This window comes from Kogia breviceps, chromosome 1 (genome assembly GCF_026419965.1).
Source record: "Kogia breviceps isolate mKogBre1 chromosome 1, mKogBre1 haplotype 1, whole genome shotgun sequence".
Lineage (NCBI taxonomy): Eukaryota > Metazoa > Chordata > Mammalia > Artiodactyla > Physeteridae > Kogia > Kogia breviceps.
Genome location: NC_081310.1, coordinates 63,673,550 through 63,694,170, shown reverse-complemented (window position 1 = coordinate 63,694,170; position 20,621 = coordinate 63,673,550). Strand labels below are relative to the sequence as shown.

The 20,621-nt window shown below is 37.2% G+C and overlaps 1 protein-coding gene across 4 annotated transcripts in view; it reads left to right on the top strand.

Annotated features, from left to right (window-relative positions):
• The first annotated feature begins 15,790 nt into the window (after positions 1-15,790).
• CR2 (complement C3d receptor 2) overlaps positions 15,791-20,621 on the top strand; it is a 34,909-nt gene continuing 30,078 nt past the window's right edge. For 2 of the 4 annotated variants that reach the window (XM_067032748.1, XM_067032743.1), the window contains exon 1: positions 15,791-15,932. In XM_067032748.1, the coding sequence (XP_066888849.1) occupies positions 15,875-15,932 (58 nt within the window). In that variant the 5' untranslated portion in view covers positions 15,791-15,874. The remainder of the gene's footprint in view (positions 15,933-20,621) is intronic. The other 2 variants (XM_059045586.2, XM_067032735.1) reach the window with 2 other exon arrangements.

The following is a 20,621-nucleotide window of genomic DNA, read 5'->3' as shown; positions in this document are numbered from 1 at the left end:
CAGAGGGGGGAAAGAAAAGGAAGTTAGCAGAAGGATGTACTCAAAGAGGTTAAAGGGAACCAAATCATATAGGGCCATATAGTTTTTACTTTGAATGAGACAGGAAATTATTGGAGGGTTTGGAGCAGGAAGAAGTAATTTTTTTTTCTGCCAAAGGTTTAAATAGAATCACTGCAAAACACTAGACACTCAGCACGCTTACCTGCTGAGAACTTGGGTTTTGGTGTTGGTGAGAGGTGTTCATTTGCAAAAGAATATACTTTGGAAATCCAGGAATGAGCACAAGAGTAAACACCAAATGTATCATGGATTTACCTGTAAAATCAAGAAAATGATACAAGTGCAAGAACACATGGATGAATTACTTTATAACCTGGGTGTATTGTACATAAAGCTTTCTCACTATGGATCATAATCCAGATACAATAAAAGAAAAGATTGATCAACTTTTGATAAAAGTAAAAGAAAATGTTTACTAGGCAAAACCAACATAAACCCACATCACTTGCACACCCAAGGTAAATTTCCCAATGAATTTCTTTTATAATTCCGTATGATACATATATAAGGATGTTCCTAATAGCATCGTAATAGCAGAGAGTTAAAGACAATTTAGGTGCCCAACATCACAGAGAGTAGGAAAGTGAAATGTGGCACATGTAGCAGTCAGAAGTAACAGATTAAATGCACATTTAGCAAAATAGATGGATATTAAAAACATAGTGTTGATTGAAGAAAAGAAATACAACAAGGCCTATAGGATGATAACATCTATGTAAATTAAAAGCAGATACCCATAAAACTATATATTCTGCAAGAACATATGCAAATAAAAGGATACACATCAAACACATTAGAATGGTTATTTATGGAGAGGAAGAAGAAGCATGAGAGTGAAGAAGGGAAATAAAAGCAAATGTCACCGAGTTTTCTGAGGCTCACCTATAGGTAATTCTCCTTTACTCCTAAATGTATGGGAGGATAGCACTTCCCTGCCCCACTTCACCCTTTACTTGGGCAATGTCATGGGGTTAGTTCTGTTTTAAGAGTTGTAGGTGGAATTCATGTGTGCCTGTTCTAGACCAGAGCACTTAATTTCTGGTGGGACATCATCCAGTGCTCTAGTCCCCTACTGCAAATAATCATGAAAGCACACATTGAGAAGAAACTTCCATCAGCCTGGATCTCTGAGTGAATACAAGGAGCTGAGCACTCCTCCAGCTCCTAACCCACTAACATGCATTGGCCAGGTAGTTTTAGTGAAAGATATACTTTTGCTGTTTTAAAATTCTGGGATTAGGGGGTGTTTGTTACGACAGCATAGTCCTAGCCTATTCTGATTAATACAGGGAATAATCAATTAAATAAAACCAGAGAGCAGTCTTTCAGGGACCAATGATGCTGAAGAGCATGAATAACTCAAATGTATACACCTGAGATTTCCCTACCCCACCCCAAGTGAGATGGAGAAAGAAGACAAGGTAATTGCCTAAGATCACACTGCCTTGAATTAGGGCATGATAAAAACCCTCAAAAGAATGAACAAGAATAAATGCCTCACCAGCCTAGAATTCAATGAAGTTTTCACAGAGTTCCCTGTGCCATTTCCAGAGACAGGATGGAGACTTGTAGGCTGAGGAGTATGGCTATTGGTTTTCTCAAGGATGAAAATCCATCTTATCCTACAAGGGCTGAAGAATGAATCCATGTTAGCCTGAATTTTCACCCCATTCAACCTTAAAAAACTAAATAAACAAAGTCAAAATATTACTGACTAACTGGGAGAAAATATCTGCAAAAACTGATAGAAAAGTGGACAAAAGCATGAACAGAGAATTCACAAAAGAACAAAAAATTAAAATTGCTATTAAACCTATCAAGATATGTTCATACTCACTCATAATAAGAGAAATGAAAATTCAGAGTACACAGAGATACAAACAATTTAGCCGAACCTATTAGTTCGGCTAAAATTAAAAACGATGATGACAACATATTTGTTTAATGAGACTGTGGGGAAATAGAGTGCTCTTATGCAACCCAGGTAGAAATGTAAATTGATACAACTCTTCTTGAGAGAATTTGGCAGTATCTAACAAAACAAAATATTTGTTTACTTTTTAAACCAAGATTCCCACTTCGAGGAATTTGCACTGAAGATAAACTTCCAATAGTAGAAAATAAATACGTACAAATTTATTTTTTATAGCATTATACAGAATTGCAAAACATTAAATACAACCTAAATGCCCATATATAGGAAAATGCTTGAATAAACTATGGTTATCTACATGAGTTCCTATAAGCTATAAAAGAATGAGGGATACCTCTGAACTTATGAATTCCAGCATATCTCTTAAGTGGGGGAAAAGTGCCTAAACTATGATTTTTAATGTAATAAAGAGAGATAAGAAGACATACGTGGTCTGCTCATTGGGGCAACATTTAAAAGATAGATAAGCCAGAAACTACTGAAATTGGGTAGCCATAAAAAGTGGGTGGAAAGGAAGAAGACAGAGTAGAAGTGGTGGGCAAAAGGAACATGTCACTGATCATATCTTTTTATGTAGTTCTGACATTTGAAACTATATTAATGTTTACTGATACAAAAATAAAAAAGGATGTGGAAAAAACTAAAATGGAATACAGAGAAAAACAAATACATCTATCTGTATAACATACCCACACTACAGGGAGGAGATAATTAATCTAAACAACTTTTGGACAAAGCAATGTTACTTTTATGCTCTAAGTCTAAAGGCAAAACAAAAAAATTTTAAACTAATAGGTTTGATTTCCACCATGGTATAGGATTAGCAATTCCAAAACTTCTTTCTGTGTATTCTAGGACTGAGTAAATAAGTTAATAGATTGTGGATAATGGGGACTAGATATCTCACTGCTGGAAAGGGAGTTACAAATAAGGAAAGAGGGAAGGTTAAAATAACATCCATGGTATTGGCCTTGAGTTTGAAGAACTGATATGAATTCATGACTTAGACATAAATATGAATATAAATAGATTTAAATAGGTATAGGGATATATATACAAACACATATTTCCCAGCTCTGCTTTCTGAGAGAGTCTAGAAGCAATGTTACTCCAATGGCAATGAACACACTTAGTATTCAGATCTTGGTTTTCAAATACCTTTCTCTATTAAAGGAATCAGAATCCTTTGGAGAAATGGCAAGTTTTAGTGCTGAGTCTGGAAAAACACAAGGTGAGCCTGGGACATCTTGTTTTGCCAGAAAAGAAATGTTCAAAGAATGAGGACAACCAGTCAAAATGACACAGGAGCTACTTTGAGGGCTCCCACCAGCCATATCAAGGGCAATCAAAATAAATAATGATAGTAATAAATTATGACCCATTAAATAAATGAAGTCTATATTGATATAGATATTGAGTCTGTATTGATATAAATAAATGAATAAATAAATGGGAGAGAAGGGAAATCTTTTCTTTATAGTAGAATGTCAACAATAAATATAGAAGTAATGACTGAATGAGAAAAAAATACAGTTTGGCAACCATCATGGTAATAATCGATTCAGGCAAGAATCATAAAAATACTAAAACTAAAATCAGTGGGTGAAAATTTGATGAAAAATGAGATATCTACATAGTTTTAAAGAATCTCTTCATCAAATGCTTATTAATTACAAACGGAAAATATTAACTTTACACTAGAACAACTGAGCAGGCACCACTTTAACTAAGTGATCAAAATTAACACCATCAGTAACAAGACAAATAGATAATATATGCCTCCTGATATAATGTACTGAAAAGGACATAATATCCCTTCTGTGATGTTCCTGAAAAAAATGCATAATCAGAATCTAATCTGATGAAGAAACATCAGACAAAACCAAATTGAGGCAAGTGCTGGCCAGCCTCCAGGATGGCTCTGAATGATCCCTGCTTCCTGTTATTCTCACCCATGTATAATGCCTTCTCACACTGAAAAGGGCTGATCTGTGTGTCTGTATTAGTCAAGTTTCTCACAGAGAAAGAGATATAGAGACAGAGACACAGAGACTCATACACACACAGAGAGAGAGAGACAGAGACAGAAAAAAGTGACAAAGAAAGAGAGACAGAGGCAGAAACAGAGATTTATAATAAATAACTGGCTCACACAATTATGGAAGCTCATAATCCCCAAGATCTGCAAGGTGAGTTGGCAAGCTAGAGACCCACGAGAGCCAACAGTGTAGCTCTAGTCCAAAGGCCAGCAGGCTTGAACCTCTGGAAGAGCTGATTTTCAGTTCTAGTCTGAAGGCAACAAAAAAGCCAATGTCCCAGTCTGAGGGTAGTCACACAGGAGGAATTCTCTCTTACTCAAGGAATGGTCAGCCTTTTCTTCTATTCAGACCTTTAACTGATTGAATAAGGCAAATTAAGCAGGACAATGTGCTTTACTTAGTCTACTGATATTACATGTTAATTTCAAGGATTCCAGTCCAATATGGTGACCTGGGAGGCTCCTGAACTTACCTCCTCCCATGGACATGCCAAAACACCCATTCCCTCTCTTTCTCTGAAAGAGGCCTATTTCCATATCTTAAAAGATATAGCCTGAAGGTCAAGCTTCTATTTTAACACATATCTCGAGGTGGACTGCAATCCTCTCCAGAGACCGAGGACACTTGCAGGCACTATCTTCATATTCTCCCCGTGGCCAGCACCAGGTTGCTGGTGTCACCCTGGAAAGAGCTTATGTACACATCTGGTATCCTGGCTTTTGTGACTGCCATCCAGGGGGTGTACCCCTTGGATAGCCTGGTTCTGGTGGCCACCACTGCTTGAGGTCCAGTTCCACAGGATTGTAATGAACAAAGAAACACTTCTTAATCAGCTATCCCTACCCCAACACTCCAGGCTTAGTCCACAAGGAGCAGACAGAAATGGCCATCTCCTAGTCTTTCCCTAAAAGAGGTCTATTTGCCTGCTTTAAAAGGTGCTGCCCAAGTGTCAGGCTTCTAATTTAGCAGACATCTAGCAGACTGTGATCCTCCCTGGAGACCAGGGACGTTAGCAAGTGTCATCTCCATGTTCTCCCTCTGGTTTGCTCCAGGTTACCAGTGTCTACCTGGAATGAGTTTGAACACATGTCTGTCACCCTGGCTTTTGTGGATGCCACCCAGGGGCCTTTTATCACCTGCTTCTGGTGGAAAGCAGGGCTTGTGTTCACGTTACCACAGACTGTAGCAAACAAAGAAACAATTCTTAACCAGCTATCTCCCCAGGGCTCATTGCAGCAGGAGCAGACAGAAATGCCCAGCTCCCAGTCTTTCCTTGAAAGAGGTCTACATACACACTTTAACAGCTGCTTCCTGAGGTTCAAGCTTCCAATCAGCATGCTTCTAGGTGCTGACTGAGATCCTTCCCTTTGGGACACTGACAGATCTTGACACACCCACATTCATTGGGAGCCTCTGAAAACAAAGAGGTGGTTTGGGCAAAAAAGTTTGAGAAACAACTAAGAGCTAAGGCTGGTGTGAACAATATGATTCATTTTCTACATAAAGCCACTCTGTCAAGACTGGCAGAGGTACCTGTTTTCTCTAATACACAGAAATCAACAGAGAGAATAAAGAAGATGAAGGAACAGGAATATATTATAAACAAAAGAATAAGATAGAACTCCAGAAACAGACCTTAATGAAAGGGAGATAAGTGATTTACCTGGAAAAGAGTTAAAAATAATGATCATAAAGATGCTTGCTGAGATCAGGAGAACAATGCATGAACAAAGTGAGAATCTCAACAAAGAAACAGAAAATATATGAAAGAACAAAACAAAAATCACAGAGCTGAAGAATACAATAACTGATATGAAAAATTCAGCAGAGTGGTTCAACATCAGGCTAGATCAAGCTGAAGAAAGGATCAGTGAACTAAAAGCAATTTATGCAATGAGTAAAGAGAAAAAAAGAATGGGAAAGAATGAAGAAAAATTAAGGGATTTGTGAAACACCATCAAGTGGATCAATATTCACATTATAGGGGTCCCAGAAAGGAAAAAAGTCGAGAAAGAGACAGAAAGCTTATTCAAAGAAATGATAGCTGAAAACTTCCCTAACCTGGGGAAGAAAACAGACATCCAGATCCAGGGATCTCAGAGAGTTCCAGTTAGATTAATCCAAAGAGACTTATACCAAAATATATCATAACTGAATCGTCAAAAGTTAAAGAAAAGGAGAAACACTTAAAAGAAGAAAGAGGAAAGCAATGTATTATGTATAAGGGAACCCTCATAAGACTAGCAGCAGATTTTTCAACAGAAAGTTTGCAGGCCAGAAAGGAGTGGCATGATATATTCAATGGCTGATCAAGAATATTGTGTCCAACAAAGTTGTCCTTGAGAATTTAAGGAGAAATGAAAAGTTTTCCAGATAAGTAAAAATGGAAGAAATTCATCACCGCAAGAACAGCATTATAAGAAACACTAAAGGGACTTTCTCAACCTGAAATAAAAGGGTGCAAATTAGTAACAGAAAAACATATAAAAGTATCAATCTCACTGGAAAAGATAAATATATAATTAAATTCAGAATACTCTAACGTTGTAATGGTGGTGGATAAATCACTTATAAATCTAGTATGAAGGTTAAAAGATAAAAGTAGTATAAATAACTGTAACTACAGTGATTTGTTAATGGATATAAAAAAGATGTGAATTGTGATATCAAAAACAAAACATATGGGTGGGAGAGTGTGAAAATATAGAACCTTAGTACGTGCTCAATCTTAAACTGTTATGAGTTTAAAATAGACTATTATAAGTACAAGATGTTTTATACAAGCCTTGTGATAACCACAGCACAAATACCTATAACAGATGTACAAAAGGTAAAGAGAAAGAAATCAAAGCATAGAACTACAGAAAGCCATCAAATCACAAAGGAAGAGATACAGAGAAGAAAGGCACAAAGGAATTACAAAATACTCAGAAAATAATTAAAATGACAATAGTAAGTCCCTACTTAACAATAATTACTTTAAATGTAAATTGACTAAATTTTTCAATCAAAAGACATAGAGTGTCTGAATGGGAAAAAAATAAAGAAAAATGAGCCAACTCTATGCTGCCTACAAGAGACACATATCAGCTTTAAGGACACATACACAGTGAAGGAAATGAATGAAAAAATATATTCCATGCAAATGTAAACTAAAAGAAAGCAGGGGTAGCTATACTTATATTAGACAAAATATATTTTTAGTCAGACTGTAAAAAGAGACAGATGGTCAATATATAATGATAAAGAGGTCAATCCAACAAGAGAACATAATATTTGTAAATATTTATGTCCTTAACATAGGAGCACCAGAATATATAAAGCAAAGATTAACAGAGCTGAAGGGAGAAACAAACAATACAGTAATGGTAGGGGATTTCAAAACCACACTTTCAGCAGTGTATAAATCATCCAAACAGAAAATCAGCAAAGAAACATTAAATGACGTTAGACCTGATGGACTCAACGGAAATTTATATTACATTTCATGTAACAGCAGCAGAATACACTTTCTTCTGAAGATGGAACATCTCCCAGGGTAGATCATATGTAGGCCAAGAACAAGTTAATAAATTTAAGAAGATTGAATTGATATCAAACATTTTTTCTGACCACAAAGACATGAAACCAGAAATCAATTACAAGAAGAAAAACTGAAAATTCCATAGGTATGTGGAAATTAAACATGCTACTGAACAACCAGTGGGTCAAAGAAAAAATCAAAATGGAAATTTTAAAATATGTTGAGACAAATGAAAATGGAAATAAAAATACCAAAACTTATAGGATGCAGTAAATGCAGTTCTGAGAGGGAAGTTCATAGTGATAAATGCCTATATCAAGAAGAAAGATCTCAAATAAACAATCTAACCTACACCTCAATGAATTAGAAAAAGAACAAACACAGCCCAAAGTCAGCAGAAGGAAGGCAAAAATAAATATCAGAGAGGAAATAAATAAAAGAGAGACAAAAAAAATAGAAAAGATCATTGAAACCAATAACTGTTTTTTGAAAAGATTAAAAAAATTGATAAGCCTTTAGCCAGGCTCATAAGGAAAATAGAGAGAGGACCCAAATAAATAAAATAAGAAATGAAAGCAGAGAAATAACAACCAATATCACAGAGATACAAATATCATAAGAGAATACTACAAAGAGTTATATGCCAACACATTGGACAACCTAGAAGTTGACAAATTTTTAGAAACATACAACATTCCAAAATTGAATCAGGAAGAAACAGACAGTCTGAACATGCCAATCACTAGGGATGAAATTGAATTTGTAATTTAAAATAACTTCCAGCAGACAGCTTCACAGGGGAAAGCTACTATATATATATATATATATATATATATATATATATATATATATATACCCTCCTCAAACTATTCCAAAAAATTGCAGAGTACAGGGCACTCCCAAATTCATTCTATGAGGTCACCATGACCCTGATACCAAAACCAGACAAAGACACCACAAAAAAGAAAATTACAGGCAATATCTTTGATGAATATAGATGCAAAAATCTCAGCAAAATATTAGCAAACTGAATTCAACAAAATATAAAAAGGATCATACACCGTTATCAAGTGGGATTTATTTCAGGGATCCAAGGATGCTTCAATATTCATAAATCAGTCAATGTGATACACCACATTAACACAAGAAAGAATGACCACATTATCACCACAATAGATGCAGAAAAAGTATCGACAAAATTTAACTTCCATTCATGACCAAAACTCTCATCAAAGTTGGTATAGAGGTATATTTCTCATATATGTTGGTATAAATTTCAACATAATAAAGGCCATTTATGGCAAACCCACAGCTAACTTCATACTCAATTGTGAAATTGAAAGTTTTTCCTCGAAAATCAGGAACAAGACAAGGATGCCCACTCTTGCCACTTCTATTTAACATAGTATTTGTTTAGCAACAGTTACAGCAATCAGACAAGGAAAAGAAATAAAAGACATCCAAATTGGAAGGGAAAAAGTAAAACTGTCACTATTTGCAGATGACATGATACTTTATATATAAAACTCTAACATCTCTACCAAAAACTATTAGCACTAATAAATGAATTTGGTAGAGTTTCAGAATACAAGATTTATATACAGCAATTTGTTGCTTTTCTATATACTAATAATGAACTATCAGAAAAAAATAAAGAAACAATCCCATTTACAATTGCAAGAAAAAGAATAAAATAGCCAGGAATAATCTTAACCAAGGAGGAAGGATACCCATACTCTAAGAACTATAAAGCATTCATGAAGAAATTTGAAAATGATACAAGGAAATGGAAAGATGTCCCATGTTCTTGGATTTAAAAAATTAATATTGTTAAAATGTCCATGCTACCCAGAGTAATCTACAGATTGAATGTAATCCTTATCAAAATATCCATGACATTTTTCACAGAACTAGAAAAAAATCTTAAAAAATAATTATATGCCAAATCTTGAGAAAAAAGAACAAAGCTGGAGGTCTCATGCTCCCTGACTTCAGACTATACTAAAAAGCTACAGTAATCAAAACTGCATGGTAGTGGCACTAAAACAGACACATAGGTCAGTGGAACAGAATACAGAGTCCAAAAATAAACCCACACACATATGGTCAATTAATCTACAACAAAGGCAGCAAGAATATACAATGGGGAAAAGACAGTCTTTTCAATAAGTGTGTTGGGAAAATTGGACAGCTACCTATAAAACAATGAGAATAGAACATTTACTGATCCCATATACAAAATAAACTCAAAGTGGATTAAAGACGTAAATGTAAGACCTAAAACCATAAAACTAGAAGAAAACATAGGCAGAACACTCTTTGACATAAATTGGAGCGATATTGTTTTTGGATCTGTCTCCTAAGACGAAAGAAATAAAAGCATAAATAAACAAATGAGAACTAATTAAACCTTTTGTACAGCAAAATTGAAAGGACAGCCTACTGAATGGGATAAAATATTTGCAAATGATATGACCAATAAGAAGTTAATATCCAAAATATATAAACTTATACAACATGATATTTTTTTTAAAAATCAAAAAATGGGTAGAAGACCTGAATAGACATTTTGCCAAAGAAGATGTACAGATGGCCAACAGGCACATGATAAGATGCTCAACATCACTAATCATCAGAGAAATGCACATTAAAACCACAATGAGAAATCACCTCACACCCATCAAAAAGTCTACAAGTAACAAAGGTTGGCAATTATGTGGAGAAAAGGGAACCCTAGTAAACTGTTGAGATTGTAAATTGGTGCAGCCTCTGTGAAAAACAGTATGGAGATTCCTCAAAAAGCTAAAAATGGAATTGCCATATGATCTAGCAATTTCACTGTTGGGTATCAATGTGAAGAAAATGAACACACTAATTCAAAAAGATACATACGCCCCAATGTTCATAGCAGCATTATTTACAATAGCCAAGGTATGGAAGTGCCCATCAACAGATTAATGGATATCATTTCCAACATTTAATGCCATAAATTTCTCTCTACATGCTGCTCTAGTTCCATCCTACAGATTTTTGTATATTATGCTTTTATTATCATTCAGTTTGAAAATTTTTAATTTCTCTTGAGATTTTTTTCTTTGACACAGGTTATTTATAAGTATTTTTTATAGGTATCTAGACATTTGGGGATTTTCTGGGTATCTAATATTTATTGATTTCCAGTTTAATTTCATTATGATCAGAGAATACATTTTATAAGGTATCAATTATTTGACTTTTTTGTGACCTACTTTATGGATCAACATGTGGTTTATATTAGCAAGTGGTACATGTGTGCTAAAAAAACAAGTAGATTCATTGCAGTTGGGTTATTTAGCAGTCGTTTGGTATTGTGTTCTTTGTTTTCACTTTTGTGCTTTTCATTAAGGTCATGCACATTTAGAATGTTTGTTTTCCTGATGATTGTTTCTTTTAATATTATGTATTGTCCCTCTTATGCTCTTGTAAAATTCTTTGCCTTAAAATCTACTTTGTCTGATATTAACGTAGACATGCCAATTTTCTTGTGGTTACTGTTTGCATGTTATAACTTTTCAATTATTTTACCTATCTTTGTCTTTATAATGCATTTCTTGCAGAAAGCATATGGATTTTCAATAAACTGATTTTCTAAGAAAAAAAGCCCAATGAATGGATAAAGAAGCTGAGTAATATGCAATGGAATATTACTCAACCATAAGAAGAATGAAATTCAGTCATTTGCAGCAATGTGGATGGACCTAGAGGGTATTATGCTTAGTGAAATAAGTCACACAGAGAAAGACAATTACTCTATGTTATCACTTATATGTGGAATCTAAAAAATGAAACTAACATATATAACAAAACAGAAACAGACTCATACATATACAGAACAAACTAGTGTTTACCCGTGGGGAGAGGGTGGGGAGAGGGGTGAGAGAGGGGTATGGGATTAAGAGACACAAACTATCATGTACAAAATAAATAACCTACGAGGATATATTGTATAGAACAGGAAAATGTAGCATTATTTTGTAATAACTTTAAATGGAATATAATCTATAAAAATATTGAATCACTATGCCATATACCTGAAACTAATATAATATTGTAAATCAACTATACTTCAATAAAAATAAAATAGAATAAAGTAAAATGAAAAATAACTATACAAGACACACATAAATGCAAAGATATTCTGTGCTCATGAATTAGAAGACTTAATATTGCTACACTATCCATACTACCAAAAGTGATCCACAGATTCAATGCAATCCTAATTAAAATTCCAATGGTAATTGCAACATAAATAGAAAAAAATAATCCTAAAATTAGTAGGAAGACACAAAATACCCCTAACAGCCAAAGCAATCTTGAGAAAGTAAAACAAAGCTGGAGGCATCACACTTCCTAATTTCAAACTATAAAGAGAAAATTCAGCTTTTTTCTTTTCTGTGTAGGGAAAACCCCAGTTCTTCCCCCACTTAGTGTTTCTTTCCTGTGTGTCTCCTTTACTTTTAATAGAACACACCTTCTGACACTTCAGTGACCAAATGTGTGGAGGATTTTCCTCACATCAAGCAATTCTCTGCAACACCTGCTGAGGTCCTACACTACAATTCTGACACTACCTACACAGAGATTGCACTAGATCTCACAGGTTAGGGTCTCAGTCCCACAAAACTGCCCCCTCACCCTAATTCAGATGCCAGTCAGAAGCCCATTTTATTTCCTGTGGCCGTGACCAACTGACTGTTGATTGGAGGTTACAAAGACCCCCTCCTTGAGTCTGATCAGTTTGCTAGAGCAGCTCACAAAACTCAGGGAAACACTTCCTTACATTTACCAGTTTATTAAAGGATATAATAGAAGACACAGATAAACAGCCAGATGAAGAGATACATAGGGCAAGGTCTGGGAGGGTCCCAAGTGCAGGAGCTTCTGTCCACATGGAGTTGGAGTGTGTCACCCTCCTGGTGTGGATATGTTCAACAGCCTGGAAGCTCTCTAAGGCCATGCTATTGGGATTTTATGAAGGCTTCCTCATGTAGCTATGGTCAATTATTAACTCCATGTCCATTCTCTCTGGAGGATGAGGAGGGGAGGCAAAACTTTCAAGCTTCTAATCATGGCTTTGTCTTTCTTGTGACCAGCCTAAAACCAGAGCCCACCCAGAATCACCTCAAGGGAATAAAAGATGTTCCTCATGCTCTTATCATGGGAATTTACAAGGGTTTTATGAGCCCTGTGTCAGGCATGGGGTCAAAGACAATATTAGAACAAGAGATCCTCCTAATACTCGTAACAGTTAGACAATTTCAAGGGTTTTAGGAGGTCTGTGCTAGGAACAGGGGGCAGAGACCAACATACATATTTTATAGTATCTCCTATGAACTATATTACAAAGCTATAAAAATCAAAACAGTATGGTATTTGCATAAAAACAAACACATAGATTAATGTAATAGAATAGAGCACTCAGAAATATACTCACACATATATGCTTAATTAATTTACAACAAAGGAGCCAAGAATATACAATTGGGTGAGGACAGTCTCTTCAATAAAGAGTGTTGGTAAAACTGAGCAGCCACATGCAAAAGAATGCAACTGAACCCCTATCTTACACCATACACAAAAATCAACTGAAAATGGATTAAAGACGTGAACATAATACTGAAACCATTAAATTCCTGGAAGAAAGCATAGGGGCTAAGCTCCTTGACATTGGTCTTGGCAATTTTTTTTTATTTGACACCAAAAGCAAAGACAACATAAGCAAAAATAAACAATTATGACTACATCAAACTAAAAAGCTTCTGCATAGCAAACATGAAAAAATGCTCAATATCATTAATTGTCAAAGAAATGCAAACCAAAACCAAAATGAGGTATCACCTCACACCTGTTAGAATGGTTATTATCAAAAAGATAAGGGAAAACAAATATGGGAGAGGATGTAAATAAAAAGGAACTCATAAATTATAAACTGGTGCACCTACTATGGAAAATAGTAGTTCCTCAAAAAATGAAAATTAGAACTGCTATATAATCCAGCAATTAATGAATCTTGCCATTTTTGATACCATGGATGAACTTTGAAGGCATTATACTAAGTGAAACAAGTCAAGCAGGGAGAGACAAATACTGTATGATCTCATTTATATGTGGAATCTAAAAAAACTGAACTCATTAAAACAGAACAGACTGGTGAGTGCCAGAGGTGGGAGGTGGGAATCCGGGGAAATGGGTGAAGGTGATTAAAAGGCACAAAATTCCAGTTATAAGGTAAGTAAGTTCTGGGTATACAATGTACAGCAGGATGACTATAGTTAACAATACTGTATTGTATATTTGAAAGTTGCTGAGAGAATAGATCTTAAAAGTTATTATAAGAAAAAATTTGTAACTATGTGAGGAGATGGATGTTAACTAAACTTACTGCGCTAGTCATTTGCAATATGTACATATATCAAACCATTATGTTGTATACCTTAAACTAATACAATGTTATATGTCAACTATATCTTAATAAAACTGTAAAGAATTAAAATAAATATATCAGTTACCCCCCCAAATTAATCTCATCCAAAAACACCCTTACAGAAACTCTCAGAATAATTTTTGACCATATATCTGGGCACTCATAGCCCTGTCAAGTTGACATAAAATTAACCATCACAGTATCCAACAGGATATTGTGGAAGTAATACAGTGTGAATTCTGAGAATAGGTTTTAAATGACACTGAGGCTTCTGCCTTTCTCTCTTGTTCTACAGGAAGCCAGCTGCCATGTCACAAGACACTCAAGTAGTCCTAGGGCAAGGTCCTCCTGGTGAGGATATCCGGCCTCCAGTCCACAACCATGACAGTGAGTCATCTTAGACTTGGATCCTCTAGTCCCAGTCAAACTTTCAGATGACTGCAATTCTGGCCAATGTCTGCACTGCAACCTCTTGAAAGATCCCAAGCCAGAACCACCTTGCTTAGCTGCTTTTAAATTCCTGACACCCAGAAACCATGTGAGATAATACATGTTTATTCTTGCTTTAAATTAATAAGTTTAGGGTAATTTGTTCCTATGCAATAGATAACTGATTTAAAAGTCATTCTACAAAAATAATTGCTGTGTACTCTTCAAAAATGTCAAGGTCAGGAAAACAGAAAAGACTTAGGATCTTTACCAGATTAAATGAGAAAAGACAATCGAGTGCAATGCATGATCCTAGAATGATCCTGGACCAGAAAAAAAAGGGTGTGTGTGTTCGTGTGTGTGCACGTGCGGGCACCCGCCCGCCCGCACGTGTTTGCTATAATAAGGAATATTAGATGATTGGAGAAATCTGTACAATCTGTCCCTTATGTAATACGTTAATTTCCTCTTTTTGATCATTGTACTGAAATTGTGTAAGACTATTGTCTTGTTTTTAGGAAATACATACTAAAGTATTTAGAGGAGGGGTATCATGCTTGTAACTCCTCTCAAAGAGTTCCAAAGTAAAAAATTATATAATTATACTTATATACACATATAAAGTATATGTGTATATATCTAGATCTCTCTATATATAACTATACTATAGCTATTTATCTAGAAATAGAGATGGAGAATGATAAAGAAAATACAGTAAAATGTTAACATTTGGAGAATCTGAGTGATGGGTGTATAGGGATTCTTTGTATTATTTTTGCAACTTTTCTGTAGTAATTACTTCAAAATAAAAAGAAAAGAACAGCAGAGCTGGTTGCTGTTCTTAAGTTTCCTTTGTAAATAAACGGTTTTCAAACGGAGGGTTGGAAACATTAATAACTTTTGAAATGAGTTTAGCGAATCCAAACCAGAATTTTCAAGAGAGAGAGGGGAGGGGAGTGAAGGGGAAGGGAGGGAATGGGAGGAAAGTGGAGGAGAGGAAAGGAAAGGAGATGATAATAGAATAGAACAGAATAGAATAGAACGGGAGCGAGCGTTGTAGATTAGTAAAGGCAGTACTATTTTGTTTCAGTTCTCCAGAGAGACAAAAGTGGATGCACTGGGTGGCATGGTCAAAAACGTTGGAAAGCCACTGCACTGACGAGTAGAGTCTGAGCCAAAGACTGAATCAGAGTTCTTCCGCCCGCCCGCCCCCGGCCAACCCCTCGCCCCCTCTGCAGCCCTCACCGCGTGGTCCCGCCCCCAACAGCCAGCAGGTGTGCGCTCAAGCTAGCACGTGATGCCAGACACTACTTAAGGGCCCCCCTTCCCCTGCTTGCAGCTGCCCCCTTCTCCAGCCCTGTCATCCCGGAGCTGCCGGAGGCTCGCGGGTCTCAGACGCTTCAAGCCGCTGGGGCTTCAGCCTTGGCATGGGCGACGCGGGTCCGCTCTGGGTTTTCTTGGCTCTCGCCGTGCCAGGGGTCCTCGGTGAGCTGGGAATGGGAGCGCGGAGGTAGGGACGCGTCTGGGACCGGGACGGGCTCTGTGCCGCGATGCAAAGGAGACAGTCAAAAGTTAGAAGGCGGGGCAGTCTTGCATGCCTCGCTCGCTTTGGGGGACCCCGAGATCTCTTGGTCCTGAATGTCCTCGCTCGCTCCTCCTGGGCTGAGACCACCAGAATTGCAGGCTGCATCAGAGACGCACTATGTGCTCTGCCCAGTGTGGCTTGTGGCGTGGCGTGCCCGCTCTGTGCTCTCCGGGCTCCCCGCCCCCGGGACTCAGCAGGTGCTCAGTGCTCTGGATCTTCGAGCTCTAACGCCCGGACACGTATCCGAAACCTACTCGTGCTGAGTGCATGCGACTCGGTTGCACGCTCCGCTAGGCGCGGGAGTTTCTGCGCACCCTGAACTCCCTCCTGCCTGGTAAAAGCAGCACAGCCTCCTGCTGCCTTCCCAGAATATGAATAATGTCTGATCCCCAGGCGTGGTTCTAAATGATAAACATAATGGAGTTATTTAGAAAAGTTGATACGTGAATAAAAACTGCAGTTCTTGTGTTCTTTACCTTCTGCAATGGCAAGGGCTCCAGAACGTTTATTATAATTTTCTTCCTCCAGATTGGCTTAATTTTAAAGAAGTATTGTAGTTTTTTAAGATTGGAGTCTCTAGGTGATAAGATAGGTATAACTTTAAAATAATTTTCAGAGTACATTGGATTCCCAGTTTATTAAGAAGTTTACTGTATACAGACCTCAATACCTGCGTGACTTTTGGCAAGTCCTTTCGCCCCCTAGCCTCAGTTTCTTCATCGGTAACATGAAACTAGAGATAAGCAGCCCTACCTTTACTCGGCTGTCCTGAATATCAGATGAAATTAGGCAAATGAAAGTTAGACGTTGGATGTTACTACTAGATGCCAGTAATAAGACGACTGTCTGGACCTGTTTTTTTTTTGTGTGTGTGGTACGTGGGCCTCTCACTGTTGTGGCCTCTCCCGTTGTGGAGCACAGGGTCTGGACGCACAGGCTCAGCGGCCATGGCTCACGGGCCCAGCCGCTCTGCGGCACGTGGGATCTTCGCGGACCGGGGCACGAACCCGCGTCCCCTGCATTGGCAGGCGGATTCTCAACCACTGCGCCAGCAGGGAAGCCCTGGACCTGTTTTGATGGAGTCAGCATTTAAGCTTGACCACTCCCAGCTTGTTAAGGGATAGTGCATACGTTTGTTCTATCACAGTTCACTTTGTCTGCTTCCTGACATTCAACTTTATCCTGACCCTTAACTGAACATTTCCCCAAACCATTATCTTCATCTCTCTGTCTCCTACATATTAACTCTTTGAACAAACGCACTTTCACAGCATTCTCTAACACCTCCGTGTGTCACAGTTCCCGATCTGACTTCTTGCCAGCATTCCATTCCTTTTTCTAAATTTCAGAGAGGATATTATCAATTGAAAATCAACTTCTTTTCCAGCCCTGTCAATTCATTGTACCCTACAAGGATGCCAGAGCATCCCCTTCCAGTACCAGAGCAGGAGCCTCCTTTCGGTCATTTAACTCCAGACGCACGAAAGATCAGGTCTACTTTTCTGTCGACTGTCACAGCTAATGTGCTTCTGTTGTTTGTCTTATTCTTACACCAATATTCTAATCATATTCATTATGATTACCTTTGTAACAACCTCCTCTCTTACAGGTTACTCTGATACCAGTCTTTAACTTTTCCAACGGTAAAAACTAAAATTTAAAAACATTTCTTTTTCATTATTCCACTCCCTTGCTCAAAAATCTAAAAGGGCTTCCTACTGCCTGTGGAATTAAAAAAAAAAAAAATCTGTCTTCAGCCTTTCAAGCCTTTGGTAATTGGATCTCACCTAAGCATGCCCTTCCTGATTCCCCACTGTTTCCTATCACAAATGCACTGCTCATCTTCTTGCCTGACACCCCAAGGTCCTTTGGTCATGCTATACCCACGCCCCCTCCTGACTTTTGCACGATGGTTTGATTTACATATATTGTGGAAAGATTACCATAGTAAGTTTAGTTAACATCTATCATCTCATATAGATACAATAAAAAGAAAAGAAAAATTTTCTCCTTGTGATGAGAGCTCTTAGGATCTACTCTATTAACAATTTTCCTACGTATCATAAAACCATGTTAACTATAGTCATCGTGTTGGACATTGCATCACTAATATTTATTTTTCTTATAACTGGAAGTTTGAACCTTTTGGCCACCTTCCTCCAATTCTCTCTCCTCCCACTCCCTGCCTCCAATAACCACAAATCTGTTCTCTTTTTTCCTAGTTTTGTCTTTTTGATTTTAGATTCCACATAAAAGTGAGTTCATACATTATTTGTATGTCTCTGTGTGACTTATTTCACTTAGTATAATGCCTTCAAGGTCCATCCATATTGTTTCAAGTGGTAGGATTCCCTTGGTTTTTTTTAATGGCTGAATAATATTCCATTGTATATATTCATCCACAACTTCTTTATCCATTCATATATGGATGGACACCTAGGCTGTTTCCATGAGTTGGCTATGTTTCCATTTGTAAATAATGCCACTGTGAACATGGGAGTGTAGTTATCTTTTCAAGTTAGTGTTTTCATTTCCTTTGTATATATTCCCAGAAGTGGAATTGCTGGATCATATGGTAGTTCTGTTGTTAATTTTTTGAGGAATCGTAGTGCCTTTTTAAAATACAGATTTTTGGGTTCCATCTCACCTTCCAGAGATTCATATGTTTGGGGTGGGGGTGGCCCAGGAAGCTGAGATTTAACAAGCACTCTGGAAAATTCTGAAGCAAGTGTCTTAAAGAGCAAATTTCCTTCTCAGAGTGTTTTCATTTTTCTCCTTTTATCTATTTGCATAAACCAATTCAAATTTCCTGTGCTCTTAAATTTCACTCTTGCCTTGACTGACTGCCTCACTTTAACCAACACTAAGAAAATAAAATCATCAAGTAGGAATTCCCTGATTTTCCAATCATCTACCTCCATCTGAGATCAGATCTTTTTCTCTCCTCTGGTTAAAACCTGCCAAGGGATACCCATCACATTAGGACAAAATCCATGCTCCTTAACCTCAACTCCAGGCCTCTGCTTCTCTGAAGTTCTCTGTACTCCTCCCTCACTGACTCTTCTCCGGTCACACTGGCTTTCTTTCTATTCCTTAAACGGCGTCATGTTTGTTTAGCTATGCACTAGGTGTTCCTCTCTTAAAATGCTCTTCTTTGGGTCATCCCTTACTCGTCTCCTCAACATTCAGATCTCAGCTCCACTGACACTTTTCTGTGATGCTCTGACTCTTACCTGAAGTAGTCTATACCCCAGGTCACTCTCTATCACATAACCATGTTTTATTTTCCACAGAGCACCTATCATCATATAAAACCTTCTTATTTATTTACTTGTTTGTTCCCTCACTGGTATACAAGTTCCATGAGATCAAGGCCTTTATCTGTCTTTATTGCCTGATGAATCTCAGTACGGTATTACCATCAACCAAGTTGCTCAAGTCAAAAGCCTAGACGCCATTACTGAATCCTCCCATTCCCTTAGCCCCACATTTAAGTACAACAGAGTCACCCACTTCTCACTGTCTCCTTGTGCTCAAGCTTCATTTTATTGGTCTTAGATGCTATAATAGCTTCCAGACTGCACTCCCTATTTCTGAAAGTAAAAGTCCAGTCCATTCTCCATCCAATTGCCAGACTATATTTTTAAAAAGTTAAATCAGGCCATGTGACTCTCTTGCTTGAACTCTCCAGTGACTCCTACCCAGAATAACACGGGGACGACCTCCTGTGGACTAAGAAGCCCTGTGCAATCCTTCCTTCTGGACTTTCAAACTCGGTTGCATTTCACTCTGATCACTAAGTTCCAGCCACACTTGACTTTCGTTTATCCCTAAAGCATAGTAAATCCATCCCTGCTGTTAGGCTTCTGCCTAAAATGCTTTTACCCAAAACTTTACCTGTCTGGCACCTTCTTATCCTCCAGTCATAACTCAAATGTCTCCTCCTCATGAGCCTTCTTTAACCATCATAACTGAAGTCATATGCCATCCTGTCCCCTCCTTTTTCCAGTGCATTACATTTTGATACATCACCCTGTTTATTTCCTTTACCTACCATCTATTTATTTATTGGTATTTATTTATGGTCTCTCTCTCTCTATTGGAATATAAATTCCATGAATGTAAGAGTCTTATATCTAATGTTCACTGATGCATATTCTGTGCTTAAGACAGTACCTTGGTTCATATGCACACCCATCATTCAAAAATGATCAGATAGCCAGGAAACCCAGTGTTATGTTATTTGATCATAATAATTCTCATTATCAATAATATTTTTTCCTCCTACCTGCTATCTGACCTATATTTCAGGGTTATTTTGATCATCTTGTATATTTGTTCTTCATTCATTTCAAATGGATTTCTAAGCCAGTCCAGTTAAATCCCCTTAGACACAGAGTTAAAAGTATTTCTGTTCTCTAGAAAGTCCTTTGCCTAGTTAGTTTTAACATGGTTCAAGGGATGTGTATGTCAATGTTTTGTCACTATATTCTATTTTAGATCCAGTCATGATCTACACTAATGTTTACTCCTGATTTTAAAAAGATGTGAAGAGGGTCCAATGACCCTTAAGAAAATTAATGTTACTT